We start from the raw sequence: 24,042 nt of genomic DNA, 5'->3' as shown, positions 1-24,042 counted from the left end.
GTATTAACAATAGAATTTTGGTTTTATTAAAATAATCTAGAACTGTCTTTATTCTTGCTTTTTAACAAACGGCAACAATTTATTCCAGTCAGCATCAAGTCAATTTCATTAACAGAATAATATTTTTATCAACCACAAAACCTTTCGGAAGGTACTTAGGAACTAAAAGTTAAAAACTTGTACCTTCATATTATAAAAAAATTAGTTTTATAGTTGTGATAGAAAGGCAAAAATCCGTAACAAAGGATGGAAACTGAGTAAAGTCTAAGTTGGGTTCAGGATTTTAGTTAACATTAATATGTATAAATCATTCACTATTTTATTTACAATTAGGTTAATAGTGGTTATTTGTGGTCAACTATATAAACGTGCAACTAACTATACAATCTGAAACTAGCCAAGTCTCTAGTTTTACCTAATGTGACACTTATTTAAAGAAAAAAGCTAAATTCGGATAGGAGCAAAAGCAACAGGGTCACTGGCTGAGGAGAGGGGAAACACTGTAAAAGGAAATTTCCAATTCTGGCAAACAGCAGTCTCCCAGTCTAAACCAATGATTACATGAAAAACACCAAGGAGAATACATTCAAGTTAATGGAAACAAGTCTTTATTAAGTAACTTTTAATATCAGAAAAATAAAACTCTTATAATTCTCTTTACAGCAAATATATAATATCAGTGCTTTGGCCATCTTAAGTTAAAGGCCCTTTATCATAAAATATATGGTTTTAAACTTTACTCAAATTGAATTTATAATCCCTATGACTTCCCTACATATACATAACAAAAGAGTGTAGTAAAATTAGCAAATACTAAACTATATTGATAATTTATCATTCTTAGTTTGTGGTTTTTAGAAACAGTACACGCACCTAATATATGTCGATTCCTTGGCTTATTAGTTGCAGTGTACAATGCAACAAAATACAAAATACATGCTTGGTGAACATTCGTTTGTATCTACAAGACGGCAGCTAAAGATTAGGTTTCAATACTGACATATAACTATCCTACAAGCAATTAGCATTACATCATAATATGCCATCAAGGCAATTTTTTATACTGAAAAAATCAAAATAAAAACCGTTATTTGTAAACTTTTATACGAAATGTAACTCTTCAAGTGGAAATAAAAAATAAAATTTGTCTATTTACTATTCAATACACATAGGATTTCAATTTTTGTTATACTGAGAAAAAAAGCTCTTTGTGTTGGGAAAATAACGCTTCAAAAAATAATTAGTAGAAAAACCCACCAGTATAATGTTTTGTCCGTTCAATGCCAGCACAGATTTGGGAACATACTGAGGATGAAGTCACAGACATCCACAGGTGAAATGTAAAAAGTGTATCTTAAAGAAATCTTTCCTTTTGATTGGAAGTAAGTTTTGAAATGAAGTAAACTGATCGGAGGTCATCACAGCTGCTTTTGTGAATTATGCTAAGGGCATTACTATCCCTCTCTCCCTCCCCCCTCCCCTAAATTACTAAAAAATAAAAATATATTTATAATGTGCAAGACAAATATGGATTGAACATAAAATGTTTCACATTTTGATCTATAGTCTAAAAATTAATCAACAGCTTGATCAGACTAATGAATGGAATGTTCGTATCCTCAATTATTAGCCAATATAGGTGCATCCCAAAGCCCTTCCTGAAATGGAAAAACCCAGGTGGCCGTTTCCACATTCACCAAGGGAGGCAATGGGTGTGAATTCACAACCGACACAAATGCATTCCTGATCCACTGCTCATACCAGCCGTGAGCACTCTGGGCGAGATGAAGGTCAATGTAGCAGTTTTTGTCCCAAATTATAACCAGTGATCGAGTAAACCGCCATCAGCCCTATTATTACCAGTAAGTCATCACAATGCATTAAAAAGTTACTTGCAATCCTGCAGAATTAGGCATAAGTTGTTGTGAAATAAAAAACAAACAAACCTATTTTGTGAAAACTGGCAGTGTAAAGAAGGCAGCACTGGAAGTGTCTGAATCATCTGTAATGCCAAGTACCCTCCATAAACTCTTAATGTGGTTAGGCTTTGGGACCCATCGTTTTGAAATCTTAGACGTAATACACTTTTCTCATAGGTTCACACAACCTATGATTATCTTCACTCAGCCGAGTTGAACGTCAGCTTTAGCAATTCTTATACAAGCTATGTCTCTGGGTCTACAGAATAGTATTAATAATTCAAACCAAACTAATAGACAAGAGACCACTTAGGTTTAGTGTTACCACAGCAGCCTTTTATAAGTTTACTAACAACTTTAGCCTAATCCCAATAAAGCCTGATAACAGTCATAAGAAATCATTAGGAAGTTTACTGGGGGTACCATTATACCCATGCCTTTATGAGTCCATATAGAGATATAGTATTTATGTATATATATATAATATATATATATATATAGTTAAGAGTGAATTTGGATTGCCTGAGTAACAGCTGTCTGGCAAACTGGACATGACGGTGTTCTCTTTTCACAGATCTTGTTGGCACATTCCATGCAGAAGAGGTTGTGGCCACATGGAACTAGGGCAGCAATAACTTCATTCTCAAAGCAAATCACACAGTCGTGCTTTCGTCTTGATTCTGGTGGTGAGCTAGAGGTGGAACCACCATTGGAAGAGGAGTAACTATTGGTACCATTAGAAAAAGCAGGGATGTATATCGGAAGGCCAGCATGGCTGCCTGTACTAGGTGGGTCACTCCTAACCCTCCGAGCAAGTGGGTGTTCAATGCTCTCCGGAAATGTAGGAGACAGACGAGGAGTAGATGGCTGACTTCCTCTACGCTGAGTCTTCATGTTAGCAGGAGGATCACTCCCAAAGCCAGAGAGCGGGTTAACTGGTTCAAACGGAGTCCAGATAGTTTGAGCGGATGTTGGTAAAGAGTCAAAGGCAGGGGAATCAACCGCAAGATCTTCTGAGCCTACAGAAGGTAGTGTATCTCCAAACCAAAAGTTCCCTGTGCTAAATGGGCTTGTTGGACTAAAGTCAGCCAGCCTATTGCTTCCAAAGTAGGAATCTGTGGAACCACTTCCCAGAGAACTGGAACTATCATTTCGATAATTGGAGATCATTCTGGCACGGCTAGGAGGAACTGGATTGGAGGAGAGCCACGCAGAGCCGAGTGTGCCACCTTCAAAGCTTACGTCAGTACCGTTGTAATGGAAATCATTCTCTTCATTGAGCTCGATGTAGTTTCCTGTACGCATGGCAATATGCATTTCTATTTCTTCTCGTGCTCGGTCAACATTCTCGGGCATCCCTGTCACTTCAAAGACAGGCTCCTTATCTCTGCTTGGAGTTACTATGTATGTGTGGGTCTGCTGCTGAATTCTTTTAATTGTTGCTCCTTTGGGTCCAACAACTAATCCCACCACACGATAGGGGACCCTGACTTGAACGGTGGTCTGGCCAGGCAGATTAGGACTGCACGACAACCCTCCCAGGGCAGGGCCATTTTTGTTTCGAGATGCACGAATCATGGAAAAGTGCTCTGCAGCTGAGAGGATTTCTCTTTTGGCCATGGCAACATCTTCTTTCCGTCCAGTGACAACAAAAATGGGCTCTTCACCACGAACAGGTGTCTTGATATACGTGTTCGTCTTGGCTCTCAGCGCTTTAATTTTACAACCTGTTAGAAAGAAATATTTCGTAAGTATCAACATCTACTTCAATAATATTGATAAAGACAAATCACAGAAAGCTCCTTTCAAGCTAAAAGTCTGCTACTGGGCAGTTTTTCTTCCCTCTTTAAGTTTTAAGAGTTTTTTCTTTATCACAAAAACTTATCACTAGATGATGATAAAACTCTCCTAATTCCACTAAGACTCCTAGATCCTGAGGCATACTTTCCTGGTGATCTCTCATTCTCAGGGAGGAGGTGACACCTCTACTGGAGGTCTTTAACTCAGAGGTCAGGCTTATTGTTTCTTCCTCTTGTTATTAGTCATTGCAAATGATGCATGAAATACGCCAGCTACACTATAAGTGGGTCTGACTTTCAGAACACTAATAGTTTACTACCGTGCAGGGTGTTGGCGGCAAAGAAAAACCATTAATGTACATGTGAGACATTTAATATCTATCATCTTATTTAATCTACATAACAACCCTAAGGATGAGACTATTACACTCCTTTTATTGCTAAGGAATATAAAGCACAGAAAAATTGTATAACGTGTCCAAGTTCACACAGCAAGTAAGAGGCAGAGCCAGAGTTAAACCTAGTCTGACTTCATAATCTATATAGTCTTTTTGCTATTCCCAGAATCTCAAATTCCACACAACTATACTGCGATAAAAACTCTTCAACTGACTTCCATTTAACTGTCTTATCATTTTACCTTAACATTACTCTTTCCTCTGTAAAACTCAATTGATGACCATGGCAAAATGCTCAAGGCTAGTACATCATCTCTTTTCTGTTCCATCAGTTGGATTTCAGGCTTCACTAAGAATCAGTTGTTTTGATTCCCATCTGTTTATACTAGCTGCACTCATGCATTAACTAAATTAACAATTACATAAAGCAGTAACATATAAATGAGAGAAGACGCTGAACTTGTATGAAAATTGATTATTTTAAAAAATTTCAGTAAAGACGAGCACCTTAAAGAAAAAAAAAAGATGCTGTTGAACTATGGGTGAGACAACTGTAAAATCCTGGGGTAAAAAAACTAACATAGAATAACTTTGCACTCACTGTAAAGTTCTTGCTAAATTCAAAAGAAACATATTGGAAATTGTATGGAATATGGTCATTGAATGTGGTTTTATTGAAGGACTACGCTGGTTGGCAGTCCCATTCTCAAATAAAAGGCTTTGGCCCTAAATCCTGAGTTAAATAAATAAAATTTATTAAAGTTAAATAAATAAAATATCTAAGACACCTATGCATAACTACCCATGATTACTTTTTGGAGTAATCACCCATTACCAGCGCCAACTGCGTAAGATTAGAGGGTTTCAAACGGTAACAAAGATGTCAAATATACAACTAAGGCATAAAACTCTGGGGTTATACTTTTCAAAGGTCTTAACGCGAAGCTTGCCAGAATAGATTTCTTCTCATGAATATATCATGCTATTCCTAGTTCCTCAAAATAAAGCAGCTAGGTGCTGCTGAAAAACACATCACAATCTCAGCAGATCCTTCTCTTAAACTTTCTTTTTTTTTGGCCCTCAACAAATTCATAATGTATAAAAACTAATTCTCTCTGGACATCATTTCTAACCTGTGTGACTGCAATAGTACCCTCCACCCTGCACCAAATAGGTGTCCTTGCCTCCATTCTTGCCTCACTCCCATCCACTCTCTATAGTCACTTTAGGCAGATGATGCTTTCTAAACAAAGCACCTATCACATGCTCACTTCTTTGCATAAAGTGCTTTAATGGCTCCCTTTTACCATAAGGATAAAGTCAACAGTACGGCACACACAAGGCTCCTCTGTACCTGGTACCTGATTACTCCTCTCTAGCCTTCTCTCTGTACCCCTCTCCTTTCCCCCTCCTCACTTCTTAAACTCTGTGGGTGTGCTTCCACCATATTAAACTCCTATGCACGCTCCCTTGCTTCCGTGATCAGAATGTTCCTTTACTCCTGCCCCTTTACTACCAGCTCTGCTTAGCTCCTGGTAGCCCTTCAGATTTCAGTTTAGATGCCTCATCCTCTGCGGAGCTTCCTCTCCCTCAGGACTGGTTTGTGTGCCCTCCCTAAGCATTCTCAAAGCACTGGGTGGTTGGCTATAAGTATATGCCACGGGGTGGCCATATAACATTTCTTGAAACAAAGATCATTTTTCTATATAAGAACACTGGGCCCTTCTTATACATATTGCTTTGCATCTAAGCATTTTTGTTGAGCTTTCCCGGCCTTTCATATTCTGGCCCCATACTGCTAATCCAACCCTGTTGAAGGGAGCTGATTATGCTGACTTTATGCTATGAAGCTACTGAATATGTTATTCAATAACAACTTTACTCAACCTACCACTGAACTTTTGGATCTGAACCACAAATGAAGATCCTGTTTCTCCTTCCAACAAACTGTAGAACTTAGAAACGGCTGCTTTCTCACTGCTGGATCTTAGGTACCTATCACGAAAACACTTTCAGAGTCAGGTTTTCTCTAACCTGAAGGTTATATATTCAAGAAGACTGGGGGGTGGGGGTGGGTGGGTGGTGCAGCTAAAAGCAAAATTGCAAAGAAAGCACTTAGTGCAGTAACTGGAGGAGGTAAGAAGGGCAGAGTGCAATCAGTCGAATTTACGCTACTGTAAAACATGAAAGTTTGTATTATAGAGTGCTGCTGTAAGTTTATATCTACAATGAACTACAAGGTTAAATTGATAGTGTAACTTCTGAGTATAGGAAAATATATCTGCTTTTGCTCCACAAAAGACAGTGAATTGGAAGACTAGAACAATTAAACTTCTACATCTACTTATCATTTATACAGGCTAAATCTCTAGGAAACTCTCTCAGTCAGCACAGCAGGTGCTGCTTGAGGTTGAGAACTGCAATCATTTTCCATTGGCCAATATGTGACTGATGGAGAGATGCCTAAGAAAGTCTGAAATGGGTGGAATGAATGCCTAATTCTTCATACTACACACTCATGGGAGTTACTATCATTATCTGGACACATGAGTTTCTTCTCTGAGCTACAACTCAACAAGAAGGCAGTCTGCTAGAATCACACATTTCTAACAAAGAGGGCCCTGATCATCCTGCAGAAAAACACTGGGCAACTTCTATTAAGGACAAAGGGAGAGTTAGCTTGAGAGTCTAGGGTTGGCCCCTCTCAACGCTTACTGTAGTGAACATTAGAAAGCTGCATTAAGAAACTTCTCTAAATGCTTCTGAGACTATAAGCAACTGTCAGGTGCACCTTAGTAGAACACTTTGTTTAATACCTAGTAGGTATATTATTAACTAAGAAAATATGCCTAAAGGTACACAGACACTATTGGGCCTATGGATGGTACAAATAAATAGATGTTTAATACATGGCTCATTAGGAAGACAGATGGTTGGAGTGTGGACCATCTCTCAGATAGGGGCGTAAGATAGGCTTACCCTGCCCAAAAGGGTCATGTGCTTAGGTTTTGCAGATCAGGGGAAAGAGGGAACAGGAAGAGAGCAAAGCCAACCCCTTTTACGCCACTGCCAACAGAAATAGAAGTATTTCTTTTCGCTCCTAAATTTTATAAGACAGTTTTAACACAGTAGCCTTAACTCAGATCAGGAAACCTATAGGAAACCTCATCAATCACATTATTGTTTCTATGAGAACATGCATATTCTGAGCTCCCAACAACCAACACACGGTTTCTAGAATATATATACACGTTATAAAGTTTGGGACAATTTGAATAGGCAGAGTTCTAAACAGATGGCACAAACTAAGCAGAAAAAACCAATTTGTTTTACTATTTTGCAGATAGAGGAGGTAAAAAAGCTTTTTAGAGTATTTTAGATTGAGTTTCTATTTGAAAGTGCAATGATATTTTAAAAAAACATTGAAAAATTTATAATCTCAGAGTGTCACAAAACTCATAAGCCATAAAGGTACTGAAAAGTTAGACTGCACTTTAAAATTGCTGCATGGCAAAACTCACCAAATACAACGTAAAAGAATTATTTACAACTCACATCACAAATGGCTAATTTCTCTCTCTTACACAGGTACCCATATACCTACCCTTATATATCAAAACACCAAAACCCAACAGAAAAAAAAGGTGAAAGAAATAGCTCACAGAAAAGGAAATATATAAATGGCTCCAAACATGAAAATTCCCATTTTCATGTGAACTGAGGTATCATTTTCCACCTGTAAGACTGTCAAATATCAAAAACAAATAAACAGTGCTAGTAAGAATGGGGAAAAAAACCACTTATATTTAGCTGCTGAGAGTATAAACTCCTCAAGGGCAGTTTGCAATATCCATCAATATTACAAGTCAAGTATCCTTTTGCCCCTACAATCCCACTCATAGAATTGAGTCTGTAGGAATACTTGCACAGGGGCAAATGACCTTTGCATTATATTACTGTTTGTATTAGTGTGAGGCTGGTAAAGCTATATAAAGGAATACTCTGCAGTCATAAAACTGGTTGACTTAGGGAGACAGGGTAGGAGGGTTACAATTTTCCTTGTACACTTTTATTTCTTACAAATTTTGAACCATACAAATGTATTAGTTTTTTTTTTCCAAAGAAATATTAAATTAGAAAAATTTAAAAATTAGTTATGAAGAAATGATATACTTTATTACACTAAGCATATCAATCAGACTTTTGGCTAGTTCTGAGCTTTAAAAAAAATTTATGAACAGCAGGGTAAACGATTTCATAACCTCGAAGCTGAGTAAGTCCAAGGACAGACTAACAATTGTTTTCTTACAGCTACAAATAAAAACCAACATATGGCAAGTTCTATACCAGACTGCGTAGAGATTAAGAACTAGGATAGCACTAATGACTTGCATAGCTGCAATTTTATTTTGATTTGCAAGTAAATTCTCCCAAGAGAAAGTCTCCAACTTACCTCCCTCCTGTAGGAACCCATTTCCCCTTTCTCTATCACTGTGGCTGGGACTGTGTTTCACCTTAAAACTCTTTAGCTGCAGCCAGAATTCTGGTCCTCTCACTCCCTGGTAGAGTAGCAAAGGTTGGGTCTTGCTTCTCCAGGGTAAAGAGAGCCTCTTCCACCAGCTGCCTGAGCAGTTAAGAGGAAGAGGTCCTCTGTTTCTGGGAGAGGAGTTGAAGAAACGGAATTGAAATGATATCTTCAGTGTTTCTGAAACCATGGTTTGCAATATCAATTGAATAGGTTCCAAATGTTTCAGTAAATTTGCCGGGGGCGGGGGGGGGGGGGGGGGGCGGGTCACAATCAGAAAAGCTTAAAAGCACTAGACTAGATTTTTAAGACCACTTTTTAATTCCATGAAACACTTGGAATGACATATTTAGAAGAACCAGATGTAGAATTACAGTCTGTAATGTAGATATGATTCCAGTCCAAATTAATTCACCTTAAAATAGGAAGATTGTCCAGATTATATGGGTGGCCCTGACCTAATCACGAGTCCTTTAAAAGAGTTTTCTCCTTCTGGCTTCAGAAGTAGTCAGATGTGCTCTGGCTAGCCCGGAAGCAAGCAGACACTCTGTGCTTGATCTGCCCATGGAGACCTTGTGGCAAGGAACTACAGGTGGCCTGTAGGAGCTGAGAGCTGGAAGGAAAATGGAGGCCTCAATCCAGAAATCTTGTTCTGTCCTTTAATTTTGCTTATTACCTTCTTTAGTTTTTTAGTGCTGCCATAACAAGTTACCCCACATAGTGGCTTCAATGTCACAAATTTTTTATTTTACAATTCTGTAGGTCAGAAGTCTGACACGGGTCTCAACAGAGCTAAAATCAACGTGTTTGCAGGGCTGTGTTTCTGGAAGCTCCAGGGAAGAATCTATTTCCTTGCTCATTCAGGTTATTGACAGAATTTAGTTGCTTACCATCATAGGACTGAGCTCCCTGTTTTCTTGCTGACTGTCTGCTGAAGGCCAGTCCCAGCTTCTAGAGGCCACCAACACGGCTTGTGGCCCCATCTCTCCATCTTCAGAGCCAGCAATGGAGGTTGAATCCTTCTCATGCTTCAGATCTCTCCCCTTCTTGTATCTGACCCAGCTGGGAAAGTTCTTCTGCTTTTAAGGACTCCTGGGTTTACACTGGGCCCACCCAGATGATCTCAACCTCCCTCCCCATCTCAAGGTCCATACTCCATACACATATTCAGTTTCCAAGGATGTAGGGTGTAGGCATCTTCAGGGAAAGGGGGTTTATTCTGCCTACCGTATTACCATTTTTCCCTTCCTCCAATTATTTCCTCCATTCTTCCAGGTCCCTGGCTTTTGAACAAAGGAAAGTATTTGGTTCAGAAAAAATGTAAACCCTAACCCAAGAATAGAGACCCAATGTCTAGGGCAGTCGCCAGATATAAGTAGCTAGATATAAATACAAGAAAAGTCTGGGGATCACGGGCACTGGAGTAGGGTGAAGGGATAAGACTATTGATAAAAATCAAAATAGGTAGAAAACAAATATATAAGCCAGGGTGTTGACAAAGACAGGGTGTTTATGTTGAGATAAGTGATTTGTTAAGAGATGCACAAGTAAAACCTGGCCTCCACTTGTCCTAAGGGATTTGGCTAGGTGTTCCTAGCTAAACCACTCCTTCTTTGGCCCAAGAACATTCACAAGCCTGATGCTTAAACTTACCCATTCAAATATTAAATTCCCTATAAAGGTGCAGGTGCTAATTCCAGGTGATATACAGGAACTATCATAATTTCTGCTCTCAAGGAGCTCACAGTAAGGAAAGGAAAGGAGCTCACAGTCATGAAAACAATACTGATATAATACTGATATAAGATAATTGCTTTAATGAAAATAAGCATACAAAGCAGTGGGAGCATAGAAAAGGAGAGGGCTTTGTTGCTTACAGAAAATGAAAGAAGACTTCAATGGCATTTAAACTTAGGCTTGAAGAAAGTAGTTCTGCCAGGTGGGAAGGAAAGTAGAGGGAACTGCAAGTGCCAAAGCAGGAATCAAGAGCACAAGATGGCCACACCTGGCTCAGTGTTGTGGGAGCTTTAAGTGACTGGAGGGTAGAATGGCAGGGGAGCAGGTCAGATGGGGGATGATTCAGTCTTTAACATGAGGCAAGGAAGTTTAAAGTCTATCTTGTAGGTGCAAAGAACTTGTTTTGTTTTTTTAAAGAAGTCCCACACGTTATGTGAAGTGTCACAGATTTTCGACAGAGGATTTTGTTTTCCAGAAATTAAATTCACTGTATTTCCCATTCATTTCATCAATTAGCTACAAATATAAGGTGATTTAAGAAAGCTAAAACCCTTATAAACACATACCAAAACTATGTGTATTTTCACTTTGGGTCATCCTTGGGGTATATCTTTCTTCAGAAATTCTCTCCAAGAGGTTTTATTTTAAAAGGGAAATCAGTATACACACACATACAGAAACACACTTTAATAACAATGAAGAGGGGGAGTGAAACTCCTTGAGTAGTTCCTTTTATCTTCAAGAAAATTAGAACTCTGGGCTTGATATTTAAATTACCCCCAGCTCCCACCCCATCCATCTCCTAATTAAGTGGCCATCACTTACCTTCTCCCAGATTTTATCATCTCCTAAACATGCCTTATTCTTCCTCATCTCTACCCAGGTATTTCCCTAAATAACCTGGAAAATCCTCCTAGTACTTCCCCTCCCCGCCCCCCCAAATCTTCTGAGTAGCAAACTCTTCTGAGTAATAAACACAGTCATTTGGAAAAGATAAAGACTGTGTGTGAAAGGCTCTATGAACTCAAGAATAATACAAACATAGATATGACTCTATCACAGCTACCACTTACTAATACTATTCCAAGGTCTAGTTTAAAGGAAATAATGTAAGGAAAAAAAACTGATTATCTGCAGGACTGGGTTCTAATCTACCACCACCAGAGTTTGCTTGTGGTTTTAATGTTAGGTCATTCAACCTCCAGCTCTCTTCCAATGCTTTTATCTTTTGACCTAGTCCCTTTTCTCCTAGGAAGTATAAAATCACTTCTTTCTGAAGTCTAAAAAGCACTTGGGACAATCAGATACTACCATATCTCACATGCATACATCTATTCTTCCTTTCCTCAAGAAAAGTAGGTTGAATTATAGCTGGGAACATAAGACTTTGAATAGACCATCACAAAGCATCTTTGGGAGCTCTAACAGGCCACCAAACCTCTATCTCTCCCTTCATGGCTGAGGAACTATAATTAAAGTTACTTCTCTCATTTGGTTGTTGCAAGGATTAAATGAAATAATGTATTAAAAATACTTATTACAATGCCTGTGGTCAGTAAAGGACAGCTTTTTTAGGCTACCTAACCCCCCTACCCCCCACCACCATTTCAAGTATTTCATGAGTAAACTGAGCCAATAGGCTTGGCTTTGAAATAGTAAAATTCGTAGCACACTTTTCAGTTTTCCAAACTCTCCTATATTTTCATTTAATCATCATAACAGAATGATGATTGGCTTAATAGCTTTAGGAAGGATAGGAAAGAACTAAACTGAAAGAGCTTAGAGAGATCTCCCAGCTGGAAAGTCAGATCTCAAACACAAGTTGCCTTAATAATTCCATACTCCTCTCACTACTCCATACTATTTTTCTCTAAAAGCATTAGAGAAACACATTTTATATGTACATTTCATGATATATTAGAATTAATGAGGGGATCATATTCTTTACTGATTTTATATATAAATAAGATCCCTTTCCTCTTGGAAGAGTCTAGACAGAGCATTCAAAACTCCTATAATTTTACAAGGACTCAATTTTTCAGTATTAAGAGCTTCAAAGACTGATGAATATCAGCTAAATCCCAGTAAGAGAGTGTTTCTTATGCACACAACTTAATCCAACATTTAAATAAATTGTTTAGATTGGCAATGCAATGGATTCCTAAATGCGCAATATAGAAACAGCTTTCCTTTCCCGGGTTCAAGGGCCCTTCTTGTAGCTCTAGTCAAAATTTTCTCAAATTTTCTGTTAAGAATACTGTTTCACTCTAGACATCACTATGTCAACACTTCAAACAGCTTCATTTATGTGATTTTAGTTTTGATTACCAGTATTCACATGGACATCTAATGCCCTAAATCAAGTAGCATCTAAAACAAACAGATCCAAACAACTTTAGGTTGACTGGCTCCTCAGGTAAAGGCAAGAGGGAAGAAAACCCCACAACATGAAAACTAAAATGATAAATAATAAAATGGCAATTTTCTAATCCAACTATTCAGTTCAATAAAACAAACAGCAAGTATCTGCTATGTTTCAGGTACTTTAACTGACATTAAGATGACTGAGATTCAATTCTGCCCTCACTGACTTGTACCAAACTTCAAGCACCAAAGGGAATTGGTGTCTACATGTGTTCAAGTACAGATATTGATCTGTCATTTTCTTTTCTTATACTGTTGGTTGGTGGTGGTGTTCAAGCCTTTTATATCCTCGCTGCTTTGTCTGCTTGTTCTACCACTTACTGAGGTGGAGTGTTCAAGTCTCTAATTCTATTAGCTTGAGACCCTGGATAAGTTATTTGTATCCCCACAGATCTGTTTCCTTATCTGTATGGTGGAAATAAGAATGGATCAAATGAGATGATATACTACCTGACACATTTAAATGTTTGTTATTATTATTATTTTTAAATCAAATGAATCAATTTTCTATAGAAAGTTAAAAAACATTAAAAAAATTAAAATCCTGAAGATAAAACTTATATTTAGATTGTGAAAAGCATGTTAAGATATTATAAACTTTACAAAACTGGGAGGAGATATGTTGAAGTCAATCTAATTGGTAATTTGAAACCTGGTTTACTTTTACATGATTTTAGGAACTCTTTTTGGACAAAAATAAGAATATAAGAGCTACAAGAGATAATCTAGTTCAATCTCATATGTGAAGAAAACTGAAGCTGAGAATTGCCCAAAGTTATAAACTAATGATTCCTAAATACCCCAATTCCCTAAATACACCATTCTCTCAACCTGCCTTATTTTCCTAGTTGATTCTTAGAAGTGGAGAATTCCCTGCATATATAAAGGTATTTTTAAAAACAGAGGTTAAACTAAATTTAAAATCCCCCTCCTTTTTCACGTAGTTTAGACAAGAGGATCGACATACTTAACAAAAAAAGGGCTCATATTTGGCCTTTCACTAAAGCTGTGACACCCAGAAGAGGGTGTAAATTAGAGATGAAAGGCAGAACAATTTTCCTAACTGGGGATTTTAAAATTAGGTTCATGCCCTTTAAAGGATGTTAATAGAAAGCTGAGAATTACCTCTGTATGGGAATCATATAATGGAATCAGATTCATTTGTAAATGATTCTCTTCCAGACTACAGACTAGCTTAGGTCTTTACCAGGAAATACATTTCAAAAGCGCTGATTTTAAAGAAAATTTTAAGACATTGTAAACTTAAAAAAATATAAAAAAATATAATATATATCACTAACTAGTGGTATATACGTCCTAGGAAAAACTTACTAAAATGACAATTTTTGGTTTCAACTAGCATTTGCTCAGGGTACAAATCTAGCAGTAAAAAAAATGATAAACTTTACCCTGCCTCATATATAATTTATTATCTCTATACTTTCCATTGTACAGTGAATCTGTACTAATGACATCTTCCCATACCTGATCCTCACAATGGAGAGCGGGTGGGGGAGGGCCGGGAAGAACAGCTGGATGGACTAGCTTTCCCCCCACCAAAGGAAACTGAGACTCAGTGAGGTTGGGCGATTTGTCCATGGTCACAGGCGACAAATGGTAAAGCCAGCTCTCTAACAAGTTTCCTAACTCCAAGTTCAATGTCCTTTCCTGCAGGTACTGGTGGAAAGGTAGAAGATAAGCCAAAGGGGAGGGGAGAGTGGTATAGACAGGGGGACAGTAATAAAAAGGTCAGCCCAAAGGGCAAACATTTTACACTGGTAACCTTCTAGTAGTTTGGAACTATTACCTCCCCACTCTCTTCTAACTATGTTTAAGACGAAACTACTTTATGCTTACCTTCAACTACATCTGCAGCTAATTAAATAATTTTCTTTATTATTTTAAGGCCTAGTCTTATTATTTCACGATACCACTTTACTTGTGGTCAAATCAGGCTTCCCTGCACACAATGAACTGCAGTTTTCGCTTACTGGACAAAGGCAACAAACCATGCCCACACGAATTGTTCTTAAATCTCCAACACTGGCATGAAAGAGGTGCTCTAATTATGCAGTGTAACTTAAAATTCTCAAAATCAGTCATGGAATAAAGCCTCAAAGTATTCAAATAACATTACGTTGTGCATATGCAATTTAGCATAGTTTGGCTTGGTATTACTAGTATTAGAATATCATTTCAAAAGCTTAAATATCAGATGTAATCCTTATAAATGTCTATATGGTACCTAATGGTAGTAAGGGAAAAAAAGTTAAAAGTAAACATGCATTATGGTATATAAGCCATTTGAGAAGGATTAAGATGCAGTTTAATAAACATATCACTTTAGAATCACCTGAAGATCAATGGGGTTTTAAAACAGATTATCCATAATGTTTGGAGTTTCCTAAAGGAGTTGTTGTTTTTTTTTTTGCCTGTGCTGCGCAGCATTGGGATCTTAGCTCCCTGATCGACCAGGGATCGAACCTTGCCCCCTGCAGTGGAAATGCAGTCTTAACCACGGGACCGCCAGGAAAGTCCCTAGAGGAGTTTTTAAACTGCGAATACACTTTACTATTTGGTATCTTATGACCACTTTTTTTTTTAACATCTTTATTGGAGTATAATTGCTTTACAATGGTGTGTTAGTTTCTGCTTTATAACAAAGTGAATCAGTTATACATATACATATGTTCCCGTATCTCTTGCCTCTTCCATCTCCCTCCCTCCCACCCCTCTAGGTGGTCACAAAGCACCGAGCTCATCTCCCTGTGCTATGAGGCTGCTTCCCACTAGCTATCTATTTTACGTTCAGTAGTGTATATATATGTCCATGCCACTCTCTCACTTTGTCCCAGCTTACCCTTCCCCCTCCCCGTATCTTCAAGTCCATTCTCTAGTAGGTCTGTGTCTTTATTCCCGTTATGACCACTTTTATCTATAATTTTTTTCATTTTGAGTTTAAATTACAAATCCTATAGGGCATAAATTACATTTAAAAAATTCTGTCACAATTCCATAGACTTTAAAATAATACTGTGGTAATAATCATGAATATTTTGGCTCTCTCCTGTAGGCACATGATTGTAATGCAATTTCTCGCCCACTTGAAGTTAGGTGTGTCCAGATGACTTGCTCTGATTAATGAAGTATGAGCGGATGTGATCATTATTACTTCTGGGTCTAACATTTAAAGACCGGTGTGTGCTGTGCCACTGTCTCTCATCCTTCCGGCACAGGGGAAGACCAGCTAACACTTGAGATGCTGGCTGCTTCACTGGTCTAAGACTCTGAATGACTAAAATGAGCACAGCCCCTGTGAATAAGAAATAAACCACTGTTGTTTCAATACTGAGATGCTGGGGTTCTTTGTTATCACAGCATCATTTAAGCCTATCTGGATAGAGGTGCCATGTGCCTAACAGGCATTTAGACATCAGTTCGTTCTAGTTCTATCACCTTAGACGAATATAGTAATGTGTGAAAACTGTCTGCTCAAGCCGAGGAAAGGTGAACGAGATTAACAGAGTGGTTCGAATTAATTTCAGATTTAACTTAACAAAAGTAGTATGTGCTTATCACTTACAGTTTCATATATGTCAATTTATTTGTGTAAAATTCATAGTCCCCAGAGGTGTTGTAGATATGATAACACCCAGCTGAAGAAGAATCTGAAGCCTAGGCAGTTTAAGTGATTTGTCCAAGACCACAAAGTGAGTTACTGGCACAGAGTAATCAAAATTTAGGAATTTTAATTTCTGATTGCTGGCTCTTTCCAATATATCACAGCTAAGCAGAGACTGTTAAAGGCAATTTGGAACAGTTTTCAACAAATATTTTTATATTAAAACATACATTCTAAAACATTTTTGTATTCAGTTTAAGACAAAAGCAATAAATTCTACAATGTGTACAAATACTAAATTCATTCAAAACCAAATCCATAAAATACTAAGCACCGTCTTATAACTAAATTCCACCTTTCCTTGAAAACTTAAAATGTAAGAACTATCTAGAATTCCAACCCACAGACGTTGTTGGAAATTTTCCTCAATGGAAATCTCTAACAGATTAATAGTTCTCAAAGACTTGACTCCCTGGATCATTTTTAGGTCACTGGCATTTCTACCAGGGGGCAGAAAATACACCCTTGAATTACCACTTTATTTTCCATTTCCTCCCTAGTGAATCAAAATAGTTCATTAGCTGAGTAAGGCAGGAAGAAAAGGCAGCAGATTCCCCACCCATTTGCAAAACAATTATAATAATCGAACCTTCCCCAGTGGTCCCAGAGCTAATACAAACTATTATTTAGATTTTAAAGCCTAGAAAAATGACAACATTTAATTTTTAAAGCTAGCATGTATATACACACAAATTAACTTTCTGAATTATAAATGACAGTGAATTTCTAGTTAGACACGTTAGAACTAGAAAATGACCTGTTCCTTCTGTGTAGTAGACACCAAAATTTTATTAAGTAAATTAATTTGGATAGTGATGATATTTTAAGTTATGCATATTAGAAATACAGTACCCCAACTCATGATTAGGGCAGAAATTAACCCAAAATATCATTAGCCTTTCTGAGCAAGATGCTTCAATACCGAGGCAGCAATGTAGAATGAGAACTTTATCTTTACTAGCAAACAAACTGGTCTAACCCCAAGTTCCACTATCTGAGCAATGATACCTATCAGCACCTCAGTTTCTACGTCTGTAAAATGGGGATAACCACCTAGCAGAGTTAAATGGCATGTAATATAGTAACTGGCAGAGAGAATGCCAACAATCCCCCCTCTTCCACAAAAGAGACACTGTGCTTTAGCATTATTCTGAAACTATTTCTCCTCATGAAATGTCTATTTCTTCTTAAACAGGGAATTTATGTACAAGACCAAGCTTTCTCTTTTTAGAACCTGGAAGAGTGGTTCAGCCCTAGGAAACTGGGAAAAATTTTTCACAAGAATGTATTTAAGACAACCTGAAGCAATGTAACATATTAACTGTTTAAAAAGTGACAATATACACAATCACTGGGGACCAATGGAGAGAGAGCAGCTTAATAAAGAAGAAAAAAATTTCTAAGGTCTAGCTCAGTGATAGCCAAAGCAGGGTGCAAGAAAATTCACTGGAGTGCAGAAAAAAAAAAAAATCAAAACACTCCAATTTCCATCTTTACCTCATCCTTTTAAAATTGTTCACATGTTTTATAATGTATAGTATATCAGCATATGTATTATTCATAAATATCCAGAGAGTATTAGCTTAAATGTTTTTTGACAGTATACAATTAAAAAAAGCCAGAAATAGCCCTTCTTGACTAGGAGGCTAGAGAACACACATAGACCATCAAGTAAATCACTATTGAAAATAGTTAAAGAAGTACATTAATCTTACAGTAATATAAAACCTTGGATTACAAGTCTTTAGCCTCTTTTCAGTTCCTGGCTTTGTTGTACAGTATTGTTGGTTTCAAAATGAGATGCACACTTAAAAAAGGGGGCCAATTTAACATTTGCAAATGACCATATGCTGCTGGGGAGTATAAACACGAGGTCAACGCTCTGCAAACTTTCATCACGATCAAAAGCAGTAGTTTGTTTTTCTGAGAGACAATGGAGCTAGAGACCATCTACATGAGTTGCTAGTCTATATGACTCAGAATTCCATTTGTCCTACTCTTGGCTTCAGAGCTGGTCACAGATGTCTCCATCTGTGACATAATTATTTCCAAAACCAATTAAGAGATGTCAAACAGAAAATTATGACTTCAGGTAATGAATAAAATGGCAGGAAGGGATAATTCTTAAGAAGGAAAATTTGGTTCACCCAAAGCAAAAAGTAAACTAAATGATTTGCCCTGTTTATTCACTTAGGGAAAGGGGAAATTATCACACTGTAAAAGGATGCAAACATTAGAAGTTGCCTGGTTTTCTGCAGGAGTGCGAAAATAACTTTACAGGTTTTATCATGGTGCTGCTGAGGGCTGTGTGTGGCAAAGGGGGTCAATGATCCACTAGTTGAATGGTTCAGAACAGGAAAAGGATAAGACTTTTTGCTCTTAAGATAAGATAGAGGATGATGACATACTTTTAACAGTGCTGTCAACTCTGGGAAAATATTAAGCGTAAAAGGAATAGTCAGCAATTTGTCTCCATGTCCTAAGACATAAATAGATTCACATTTCCTTATTAACCAATAAGCTCAGCCCTAAAAAGAAAAACTAAAGACCATTCCATTGCTATAACTTGGTACAAAATACAAACTTGGAATGAATTCAGTTTACTTTTAAATAATGGATTTGCATAAAGGTTAACAGTCTGCATAATTAAGGAACATTTAATCATGCTTTAAAGGATATAATACAGAAAACAAAAATCTGTATTAAACTAAATATACAAAAGATATCAGTATCTTGTCCCCTAGTAAATCTGTCCTGTAAGTATTCTTTTCCTTCATTATCCTAAACTGTTACCATAAGCACACTGAAGCAACTTGTGCTGAGGAAGTGTCACCCTAGTAGGGCCTGAACAGACACCTTCCCAGCCCCTTTTCACCACTCTCCTAAGTATGAGATCCTAAGTATCAAAAAATACAAACTTCCCCTCCCCCCCCCCCCGCAGCAACTTTCCAACCATACCTAGAGATTATTTCTCCACACCTTTCCTCACACTGTCCTTCATTCTTTCTTCCATCTCCATTTGTTAAAGTCCCATCTGTTCTCCAAGGCCCTCCAGGGTTGATGTTCTTATACGTACCACTTTGTCACACACTATAGTTAATGCCATTAACTACAGATTAGATTAGCAGCATTCTGCTGTTTATTAGACTGTTAGCTTCCTAAGGGCAGCCAAGTTAGTCTGAATTACCCTCACATTCCCAACTGCCATAAACTCAATGCCTGGCAAAATACAAACCTGATACATAGCAATTCCCCGATGTTGTTAATGGAATAACCAACTCATTCTGAGTCTCTAATTTGAGATGTTATAATTTTATCCTATGTGAGGTGAAACAGTTCTCTCCTGGATTAGTATCTTCAGTATTGCCAAAACAAAACAACAAAAACAAACCAAAAAACAAAAAAAGGCATGCAAAATTTATCTACCGAACTACGGAAATAAACTCTTAATTGAAGGGCATCAGCTTTGAACACTGCCTTTAAGTACCAGTCACCAGGCAGTCTGAAATACGCTATTTCCTCTAACCGGATTTCAGATGGATTTTTCTTATTAAAATCCTAGAGGTAAGAGACGAGCCAACGCTGATATTTGAAACCACCATTTCGACAGACCTCTTATTTATGTGTACTCTAGACCACTTGGGAAAGATGAGATCATTTAAGCAGCAGCGCCATCACTTCTCTTTATTTGACCCCGACAATGCTCTCAACCTAACAGGAGAAAGACATGCATCAACCAGGTTAAATCATATTGTATAAGGCAGCGGCAGGTACTATGTACTCCTTCAATAAAGGGGAAAAAGAGCTACGCTAAAGAGCATGAGACCTTCCCTAAAAATGTCGGATACGGAGGTACTCTGGGCATCCCTTCCCCCACCTCCACAAATCTACTCCTGGAATCTGAGACCTAGGTCCTTTGTCTGAGCAATGTGGGAGGAGTCTTGTCTGCAGTACTGGTGTGCTGGCAAGTGAAGAGAATTTACTGAAAACTGTATAAACGCATGAAGTTCCTTAACTCAATTACTTTACTGCCCAATTTTTCTTCATCGTGCACCCTAAAGTGTTCTGAAATGGACCCAACGTGCCTTTTCGAGAGCTGAAATGTATCGAAAGAAATACAATAAGATCAACAGAGTGTTAGCAAAAAAACTAAATTTTTGAACACCGGAGGGGCGGGCGGTAAGAACGACCACTTGAACATCCCCTTCCCTCTCGAACAAGCTCTTCCTACAAGCCTCCATTTCTGTCCATTTCTTCTTCCCAACAAGCCGTTGTAAGGCAAGCTGAGCGCTTTTACAAAGACGGTCGGCTGCGCAAACTTGCAATCTCAAAGCTTTCCGTGCACAACACCGAATCCACAACCGACCCGACCTTTTACCACCTCACTGAGGTTTTTGGTGCCACGCCAGCCGGGTGTTCCAGGAATACAGCCCGAGTAAAGTGAACACCGCCGGATAGGGTGGCTCGAGAAACTTAGCACCTTTTATCACGCAAGATGAGAGGAACACCGTGGGGTTTTCGCAAGGTGACCCATCTTCTCATCTCGTCGACCCTCGGCTCCTCCCAGACCCCTTCTCGGTGGACCTGGAGGACTCTCCGGGTTCGCCTTTCCTGCCCCACGCTCCTTTCTTTCGTCTCCCCACCCACGCCCGGGGGCCAAGCCCAGCTGGACACCCCCCACAACCGCACTCACCCTGGCGACCGACAATCTCGGCGACATGCTCGGAGCTGGGCACCGGGACGCACTCGGTGGTGTTGACGCTCTTCCTCCGGAGCAAGGCCGCCTGCTCCCCGTTCAGGGCGGCCGCCGCCGCCCCGCAGCCGCCTGGGCCGTAGGCGTGGGACAGCATCGCCGCCATCATGCCCTGGGCATCGTCCCCTCCGTAGAGCACCCCCGCCGCCGCGGCCGCCTCCCGGGCATCGAAGCCGGCGGCGGGCAGCAGGACCGACCCCAGGGACCCGCCCGGGATCGGCTGGGTCTGAGAGGCGGCGGCCGCTGGCGGCGACAGCAGCAGCAGAGACGGCCGGTCCTCCTCCTCTGCCTCCTCCAGCTCCTCCTCCTCCAGCAGGTCTCCGTCCAGCTCCGCTTCCTCTCCCTCCTCCTCGTCCTCCTCCAGCTCCAGCTCGGCCGCCTCCGAGACCCCGGGCCGGCCGGGAGGAGCCCGCTCCTCCGGAGACAGCCCCGCCGCCCGCCGGGCCTGGCCCTGCGCCGCCGCGGCCCGGAGCGCCGGGGCGCCGGGCTCCGCCGGGCTGGGGTCGTCGAGGCCTAGCGCGGCCAGGCGCTCCCTCAGCAGGAGCCCGTCCCCCTCGAGCTCCGGGCCACCCGCGGGCGGTGGCAACGGCGGCGGCGGCGGCGGCGGGGGCGGCTGCGGCAGGGGGGCCGGGGCCGCCGCCAGGGCCAGGGCCGCGGAGCTGCCGCTCGGCATCGCGACGGCGCGCTGTCAATGGCGGCGGCGGCGGCCGGGTCAGGCGCGGCAGGCGGCGAGCCCCATGGCGGACAGGGCCCCGGCCCTGCTCAGCGCGCAAACACCTTTCCTCTGGGGAGGCGGCGGGGCTGGCGACCCGGGCCGAGCAGCGCCAGGGCCGCCCGGAGACCGGAGAGGGCGGGGTGGAGGAGCAGAGGAAGGTGGCAGAGGTAGGTAACTAGGTGGGTGGGTGGGGACGGCAGCGGGGCGGGCTGGTGGAGGTGGCAGCGGCTCCCCTCTCAGGATTTCTTTTGTTTCATGGCCTTAACCAGCCCCCGGCGCGCGCGGCGGCGGCGGCGACGCCCCACGCAGCTCTCCGAATGAAGCCGGCGCGCCCTGATTGGCCGCTTTTAATCGCTGGGAGCCCGCCCTCTCCTCCCCGCAGCCTTCTAACTCCTAGCCCTAGCCCCACCCCCCCCACCCTCGTCTCGTGCCCCGCCCCGCCCCTCCCCAGAGCTCTGATTGGGTGACTGAGACGAGCTAGCCCCGCCAAACCTTCTCCTTCCGTCCTCTGCCCTCTCCCCCACCCCTCCCTCCCCTTTCCCTACTGGTTCTCGAGGAGAGGGACTGTGGTTGTTCGCTTTACACGTCACTCTTTGTGACGTACCAGGTGGAGGCGGGGAAAAGGAGGCGGGACGAAGGCAAGGCAGCAGAGGCTGAAACTCGGAGCCAGTAGGGGATTTCGCGCAGGCGCGTGCAGTCGAAGCAGACACCTGGGTTTCCTCGGTTCCCCGCATCCCTCTGGCCCACCTGGGTGGGGTCTTTTAACCCATAGTGGGAGCGGCCTTGGAGCGTAGCGTAGCATGGGCCCGGAGGGCGTTGTTGAAGAAGTGATTTCCCACTCTCAGGGTAAGGGCCTAGAGAGAGTCATCGAAGGCGGGGCCAGTGAAGTGTTCTCCTATCCAGCCGCGGGGGTGGTTTCCTGAGCCGCGTGGCTCCTGGGCCTTCCCTGCACCACTCCGGAATGCTCCTCCCGCCGGGCAGGGCCCTCCCACGCCCAGCTGGCCCGGCTTCCAGTACCAGGCCGGTTGGTTACATGAGGAACCTTAAATGCTGGACTTGAGTTCTTTGGGGCTTTTCAAGGAAATTAAATAATCTTTTTCTCCTCCAAGACGTTCTTCCCACAGTATTGTCCGGGTGATCCCACACAGTGGCTATCTTTTATAGGGGTTTATTTTTAAATGGCGTGTTAAAAACAAATTTATTACTTTCCTTCATCTTAGGCTCTGACCGTCAGCCCGCCCCAACCCGCTCCCCTTTACCTCCGCCCCTTTAGTACCAGGTGCTCTCCCCAGGTTAGTCTTAATCACCAGCGTTGTCTTAACAGAGGTAGAATGTGAACAACATAATGTAATTTTAAGGTTTCTAGTGTCCCCATTATAAAAAGTAAGAGGAAACAGTTTTAATAAATATACTGAGCTTAGTATATTAAACATATTATCATTTCAACATGCAATCGATATAAAATTATTGATATCTTTTATAGTTTTTCGCGCTAAGTCTTTGAAAATGGTGTGTATTTTACACAAGGATATCTCAATGTATGTTCGCTTCACACTAGCCATATTTCAAGCACTGAGTACTAGTAGCTCTAGACCTTGATTTTTGAATTATAAATTGAGATCCTTTCTATTTTGGATTTATTATATCTTTCTCCCTCAAAATCGTTTCTTATGTGTGAGCTTGAATGAGCACCGACATTTCTAAACTGTCTAGGGTGTTACAAAGACACCCTGAGAGAGTCCAAGAGAAGGCTGAAACTATGCCTTCTGTTTCTCTGTTTTGTGCCCTTATGGCCATGTGCACAATTCTACTTCAATTTATCCACCCCTCCAATCAAAGGCATAGTGAATTTTAGCTAACATTAACCTTTCCTGTTACTCCACTGTTTCCCTAGTCCTTCTATAACCCTGTATGTTGCTTCTCTAACAACTCATTTGTAGGAGTAGCCTCTGGAGCAGTGATTTCAACCCTGGCTGTACAACAAAGTCAAGAAGGGCTTTCAAAAATGGTAAATGTAGAGCAGGAAGAAGCAAACCCTGGATGTTGGGATTAACTGGATCTAGAGTGGGAGCCTGGACATGTTTTTAGAA

General features: G+C 40.7%; 1 protein-coding gene across 1 annotated transcript; it reads right to left on the bottom strand.

Annotated features, from left to right (window-relative positions):
* Nucleotides 1-585: 585 nt before the first annotated feature.
* MEX3C (mex-3 RNA binding family member C) lies at nt 586-22,305 on the bottom strand. Its single transcript, XM_082416578.1, has 2 exons — nt 21,178-22,305; nt 586-3,646 (listed from the first exon to the last, which is right to left on the bottom strand). Exons 1-2 carry the CDS (start codon nt 21,908-21,910, stop codon nt 2,421-2,423), a joined length of 1,959 nt encoding a protein of 652 aa, XP_082272704.1. The 5' UTR covers nt 21,911-22,305; the 3' UTR covers nt 586-2,420.
* Nucleotides 22,306-24,042: the final 1,737 nt, after the last annotated feature.

The sequence above is a fragment of the Balaenoptera physalus genome (assembly GCF_965194825.1).
Source record: "Balaenoptera physalus genome assembly, chromosome: 12".
NCBI classification, from domain to species: Eukaryota; Metazoa; Chordata; class Mammalia; order Artiodactyla; family Balaenopteridae; genus Balaenoptera; species Balaenoptera physalus.
This window is presented reverse-complemented; position numbering and strand designations above follow the sequence as displayed.

Excerpts from the sequence above, each read along its gene's own strand:
- MEX3C (XM_082416578.1), bottom strand. The coding sequence starts at position 21,910 with ATGCCGAGCGGCAGCTCCGCGGCCCTGGCCCTGGCGGCGGCCCCGGCC. Across the intron at positions 3,647-21,177 it reads CGAGATTGTCGGTCGCCAGG|GTTGTAAAATTAAAGCGCTG; the intron begins GTGAGTGCGGTT and ends TCTTTCTAACAG.